The 6744-nt window shown below is 38.8% G+C and overlaps 1 protein-coding gene across 1 annotated transcript; it reads right to left on the bottom strand.

Annotated features, from left to right (window-relative positions):
* Positions 1 to 933: 933 nt before the first annotated feature.
* On the bottom strand, positions 934 to 4380 carry LOC103403064 (inorganic phosphate transporter 2-1, chloroplastic). The gene is made up of 3 exons (XM_008341882.4): positions 3290 to 4380; positions 2211 to 2402; positions 934 to 1833 (listed from the first exon to the last, which is right to left on the bottom strand). Exons 1-3 carry the CDS (start codon positions 4040 to 4042, stop codon positions 1009 to 1011), a joined length of 1770 nt encoding a protein of 589 aa, XP_008340104.1. The 5' UTR covers positions 4043 to 4380; the 3' UTR covers positions 934 to 1008.
* Between the last annotated feature and the right edge of the window lie 2364 nt (positions 4381 to 6744).

Below are 6744 nucleotides of genomic sequence, written 5' to 3'. Positions count from 1 at the left end.
CCGTGACTTTCTGTATGCTGTTAACCTGGTGTTCGGATTCTGGTGCGTGATTGTATTGCTACTGCCAATTATGTCGTCAGTTCCATTAAAATTCTGAGAGAGATGTATTGAAAATTTTATACACCGTAATAAGTAATGTACCGTTTTTCCAGCAATTTATTCTATTTTCTAGATCGGATCACTCGTGTACAAGGTATAAAATATCGATATTATCCCGATATTTTTATCGAAATTTCCGTATTTTTGGACTACTGATATTTCTGATATCATCGATATTTTAGACCTTGATAGGAACTATATGTGGTACTAAGTCACTCATGTATTTTATCATGTAATGTATGAAGTGTAAAATATTGTATTAATTCATTATATATAAATGATTATGGTGTGTTTAAACTTCTTTCATTAATTACTACATATTTTCGACACTCACAAAGTTTGTCAGCTCGCTATATAATCAACTTAAATCAATTAAATTCATCATGCAATGCATTTCCTTCCAATTTTTTTATGATAAACTAATAGATAATTGACTAAATAAACATCCTACAAAGTTTCAATAAAAATTTCCAAGTTTTTCTTATAATTTCCGTGGTTTTTATTCAATTTTTATGGATATCGATAATATCCCGATATTTCCATCGAAATTTTCGTGTTTTTGAACTACCGATATTTTTGATATCATCGATATTTTATACCTTGCTCGTGTACGATAATTATAGCAGTTTCTTTGAACAACTTTCCAGTGTCAGATTTGCCAAAATACTGATTTTTCCCTGGAAATAGAAGATCACTTCTGTCATAAGAGCTTTAGTATAGGTGGATTCTGCCACAAAATAACATACATTTATTTAGCAGTTCTCCAAAGAAATGCCCAATGAAGGAAATTCGAGTAGAATAAGGCTTTTGAGAACATTAGTTCGACAAATCAAATTCAGAAAAAAAGTGATTGTTTTCTTAATTAATAACTTACATCAGGTTTCATCACTTCAATCTTCAAATGTAGTCTCACAAAATATAAGATAAAAGCTTGGTAAAGATCCATGTGTATAAAACCGAAAAGAAAGCACCAGCAGGAATTGTCACAACCCAAGAAGTCACAATTTCCCTCACAGTTTCTGCTCTAACACTATTGAGCCCCCTTGCAAATCCCACCCCCATGACTGCACCCACCAGAGTATGTGTGGCGGAGATGGGCAGTCCCAGCTTTGATGCAAACAGAACCACCGAGGCTCCTGCAAACTCAGCCGCAAATCCTCTTGTAGGTGTCAGTTCTGTAATCTTCTTCCCAATGGTTGCTATCACCCTATACCCCCACATTGTGATACCTGCTACAATTCCAAACCCTCCCCATGCTAGAACATCAGTTGGAATAACAATCTCCGCTCCACTAGTGCCGCCATGAAGAATAGATAATGCACCAGCCAAAGGACCTATTGCGTTGGAGACATCATTCCCGCCGTGAGCAAATGACATGAAGCATGCTGAGAGGACTTGCATGTATCCGAAAACCCCATATACTATTTCCAACTGTGTACCGGTTGGACCTGAAATATCAGTGAGAAATCCGATGTTTTTTTGCTGGATGGTACCCTCCGTTTGCTCTGCTTCCGATGACATGGCCTTGACGAGGAGATGACCTAGCTGCCTGTGGATAATTCTGTACACGAGGACTGCACCTGCAACTCCACAGGCTAGAGCCTTGGCCAGAGCCAAAGGCAAGCTTTTCCCGAGAGGAAAGACTGCGAATGAGATTCCGGTTACACCGACTAGTACAGCAATTGGTGCTGCTGCAGCTGCGGCTTGTCCAGGATTTGGAGCGCTGTACACATACTGAACGGAATAGAGAAGAAGAAGGGTGGTAAGAAGTAAGAACTAAGAAGTGTATCAAAATTCAAACATAAAACCAGGTTATAAGCCCTAAGTGACGATTCTAAGCCCTAAAACAATCAATCATGTCAATAGACGAGATCAAAGTTGAAGAAAACTGAGTAGAAGTGACGATTTCTCATTGCATTGTGTCCTTCATAAAACAAGACGTCCTGCAGAGTCGGACTACAATAAGATGGATTAAAGGTTACAAGTGCAACAAATATTGGTGAGCTCAATTTCTGATATGGTATCAGAATTCATAAGCCAACGGCATACCCATATATGATAAAAGGCAGAGGATCATTTGACAGTTGCATCTCCAAGGAAGTAGAACATACCCTACGAATGCATTTGTACACAAGAAAAGACACCAGTGCTCCCATGAACGGAGAGATCACCCACGACGAAGTCACCCTCGCCAACGAACTCCAGAAGACAGCATCTGGACCGCCATAGACAAGCCCGAATCCGACCATGGATCCAACTATACAGTGCGTTGTCGAGACCGGCCAGCCATAATATGATGCAACCTGACTAGCAGAAAACAATTACTCATGGATGGAAGAAAGAACATGGCAATGTACCACATAAAACCTTATGAAACGAATAATAAATCATTTCATATCAACTTATAAACTTATGAATACTAATTATTTGAATTTCATGTCTCCCCAGAGGCTATAAGATTTGTACCAAGTCCGCAAAAGCTTCTTGTTACTATCTCCCCTTTTGTCGCATGGGAATTTTTAGTAATTGAATCCCATAAGTTGGGAAACCAAAAGGAGGAATTTTGAAAACAATGAAGACAACAACATGCTATGATGCTAACTTCAAAAGTACTAATACTCTATTAGGGAAAATTTAGCAACTCCCTTAAGTTGTAGACCTCGTTCACTTTACCCTTTGAACTTCCAATTTTTTGAGCCCTCTAAATTTTTACGCCGATGTTCCCTTAACTATCAATTTTGTTAGAATAGCACAACTTATCAGTCGACTATGTGGTTCTATTTATTTTATTTCAAATATTGAGTTTCTTCTCATGCAATGATGCAATGCATGTGAGTAAATTTTTGGGGCATATACGTCCACAAAATGTTTTTACTTAGTGAATTAATAATTATTTGAAATTATGATAATCGAGTTGTGACAAACAAATTCAGAAGAATCGTAAACTTATACATTTGCAGTAATTCAAACTAACGTCGGGGGTAAATTGACACGAATTAAAAGTATAGCGAGGTTCAAACTAAATTGAAACTTGAGGCAATACGAACTGTCATATAGAGGCATTAGCCTTAATTTGCATTACCATGCACTTTTGGATGCTGAATTGAAATTCCAATAAAATGTCACGCAATCAATTAGGATATATGGAATTAATCTATAAAACGAAAACAAAGGAAGAACAGAAGTACACCTGCAACCAAGTACCAGCAGCAGCAAGAGAAGCTAGCAACCCAGCAAAAAGCAGAGTATCCTTCCCCTGAAACACATTAGCAACAAGGATCCCCTTTTGCATTGTGCTCGTCACGTGAGTCCCCATTAGAAACGCCCCTGAGAATTCCAAAACCGCCGCCGTCAGCACTGCCTGCCGCAGCGACAGCGCTCCCGAGCCCACCGAAGTCCCCATGGCATTGGCCACGTCGTTGGCTCCGATGTTCCACGCCATGTAAAACCCGAAAAGCAGAGTAACATAAGACAGCATCTTGGTCTTAACGGCCAGGCCTTGCCCCAGAGACTTCATGAAAAACGGAAGGCTCAGAGCCGCAAACGCTATGCAGATGGAAATGGCGGAGGCGGTGCTGGAAGATATGTGGAAGGCCTGGGCCATTCCCGGCGACTTGGTTCGTTCCCCTGTTTCTGCTATTTCGTGATGTTGTGCGGCTTTGACATCTTGGTTTTGTTCTTCGTTTTCACCTTCGGCATCGGCGAAAGAGGATAAACTAGCAAAAGGGTGTGTGAGTTTGGAGGTGTTGAGCCTCAAAGTGGGGAGAAAAGACTTGGGTAATGGTGTTTGGGAGCTGAGAGAGTTTGTGACTTTCTTGGGAAAGTGGGGTTCTGTTGGGAGGAAAATGGAGCGGTGCTTTGGGAGGTAGAGGTGGGAATTGTGGAGGAATGCTTTTGGTGTGGAGGTGGTTCTTGCAGAAGATAAGCAGTAGGAAGGAGTCATGTCTTAGGTGAAGAGAGGTGGCGGCGGCTGAGAGGGCGAGGAGGAGGAGGAAGAGAAAGGGTGGATAATCCAGAGGGAATTATTCAGGTGGATTCTTGGCATCCATGGAATTTGGTGAGGGAGAGGAACAGTATGCAACTGAGGAGTGTGCATTTTTTTAATTGGATATAATAATTATTTTCTTTTTTAAATTTTCTTGGTGGAAAGAAAGGGAGGTGGGAGTGGATTTGGCTGCTTCCTTTGGTTCGGTTGATACGCGTGGTGGTGGTAGTTCTAGAGAGACTTCCCACCTTTCATTCATATATTCCACTGGCCAAAACAGAGAATATACCAAGCGCCATATCTAACAGAATGATGATTTTTCTTCCCGAGAATGATTTATATAAAACGAGTTCACCGTTATCATAACTTTTGATTTCAATAAAACAGTGACATGTATAAGTTGCTCTCCTCTATATAACGTAATGAGACAAAGTGATGGGGAACTTGATTAGCTACACAAATTTGTATACTTTGGAACGAGGAAGGGTTGAGTTACTATTCACTTAAGTAGTTATTGATATACTATTTTTCCTAACTCAATGCTGCTAATATACACTATGGCCACGTTTGTTTTAGAATTATTGAATTGGATAATTCATTAGATTTCATATATGATGAGCGAATAAATGAATGTCAACTTTTAAATTTTGTTCAAGTTGAAGCTAAAAGGAGGAGGCACATATGTGGCCACTAGGTTCCATCGATTTTAATAAGATTTGAAGAGATAAAGTTTCTCACTGATTCATCTTTTACCTTCAGCTTGGACAAAATTTGAAAGTTTGTCTCAAGTTCTTCCTTTAATGTACATTGGATATAGTAAGTTGTCCAATACAATCTCCTAGGCACCAATGATGGCTTTTAAAACATAGTAGTCTCAAACCCTAAGGTAGGGATGCCGTGGCAAAACAACTCATTGGATTGTTAATGGTTAACCATTAAGACCATTTAGTTAATTTCCCATTGCACCATCATCACCATTAGCAATCTCACCAACATATTATGTTGAAATCAAAAGCAACGGATCTTAATAGTTATCCATAAACTATCTAACAGGTTGATTTCTCACCTCTACTGACCATCATAATGAATCAAGTCGAAAGAGTTCAATTTAACCGAACCAATTCGGATCTCAATTTTGCCATTCAAAAACCGAACCAGATACATTAACTACCCATATATTGATATATATACCATTTTACCTCATGGATCTAACACCAAAATCCTAGGCTCTCTCATCTCTGCCCATAAATCTGTCGGGGCCGAGCCCACACAAGAGCTCATGTGAACAAACGATAACTGGGTCGGGGAGCAAATTAAAGAAATCTGTACCAACCACAAAAGGAAAGCCCATTTTTTCTGTCCTAGGCTTTAGTTGGGCCTCAAACTACTGACAGCGCTAGCCCATCGGCTTCAATTATTCCATAATTTCCTTTCCTTTTGTTCTGTCCTAAATGTCAGGATATTTAGTTTCAAAAAAAAAAAAATGTCAGGATATCTTTTCATTAAAGGTAGGAATTTGTGGCCAAGCCATACAAGAAGTGAGCTAAAAGTTCTAGCATCTTACTCGCTGTCTACGAGAGTCTAATATCAAAAATTTCCACTTAAATTAATAGTGAAAAAAAATACTCTTAAGCGGTAGTACTTATTAAGGGTACAAGTGTAATACTATTAGTAATACATTTAGTAAGTTTGTTTAAGTTTGTTTGTATTTGGTTAAAGTAGTTAGGATTTCTCTTATAAAAACAGAGTGTGTAATATTCATTTGTCAGTTAATATAAATTCTATTTCTCTCTCTAAACTCTCTCTTTCTCAAACTCCTGTGTTCATCTTTCTTCTCTTCATCTTTCTTCTTAATTTTCTCTTCAATTCCCAAACACTATAATGTAGTTAACATGGTATCAAAGCCACCAGGCTCACGCCTTTGATTCTGGTGGTTCCATTTCCCATTATTTTTCATCTATTTCTAGCTTAGTTTCTTTCCAAATTTTCATTAGATTTTCGGTGCTTCCGCGATTGTTCTTGGGTTGATTTTCCTGCGATTGTTGGGATCGCGATTGTTACGATTGTTGGGTTGATTATTCTGGTTTGAAGTTACTGGGTCGTGTTTTTTATGAAGTTTCGAGGTCGAAATTGGGTTCTTGGGTGGTGCTGATCGGAAGTGCTTTTTGGTTTTCTGGTGGTGGTATTTTCAGAAGGTGTTGCAGTGTGTTTTGGAAATCTCGATCTCAGGTGAAAAGTTCTGAATTTTTCCCTTTCTGCATCTGCTGTGATCAATTCTTGAACACTTAAGCCAAATGGAATCTTTGTTTCTAGGTTCTTTCTTGAAATTTTTCTCTTTGGTAGTCTATTGTTTGATTTAGCTAGATAAATAGTTGTTGGGCACGAAGCCATTAGTAGCTAAAGATTTTGGGCACGAAGCCATTTCTGTGAATTTCTTTGAAGAGTTGTTCAAATTTGAGGGCATGAAGCCATTAGTAGCTAAAGATTGTGGGCACGAAGCCATTCTTTGTAAAGTAGCTTGAAATTTGTGGGCACGAAGCCATTTCTGTAAATTTCTTTGAAGAGTTGTTGAAATTTGAGGGCACGAAGCCATTGCTGTGAATTTTTGTGAAGATTAGTTCAATTCCTGTGGACATTGTTAGTTGAAATTTGAAGCATTT

This window comes from Malus domestica, chromosome 16 (genome assembly GCF_042453785.1).
Source record: "Malus domestica chromosome 16, GDT2T_hap1".
In the NCBI taxonomy this organism is placed as follows: Eukaryota; Viridiplantae; Streptophyta; class Magnoliopsida; order Rosales; family Rosaceae; genus Malus; species Malus domestica.
The sequence above is the reverse complement of the archived record's forward strand: the minus strand, read 5'-3'. Positions and strand labels throughout refer to the sequence as shown.

Bases quoted from the DNA above. Each gene is read 5' to 3' on its own strand.
- LOC103403064 (XM_008341882.4), bottom strand. From the start codon at position 4,042: ATGACTCCTTCCTACTGCTTATCTTCTGCAAGAACCACCTCCACACCA. The intron at 2,403-3,289 runs GTGTACTTCTGT...TCTGCTAGTCAG, and splicing joins CTGCTGGTACTTGGTTGCAG to GTTGCATCATATTATGGCTG. The intron at 1,834-2,210 runs GTATGTTCTACT...TATTCCGTTCAG, and splicing joins TGTACAAATGCATTCGTAGG to TATGTGTACAGCGCTCCAAA.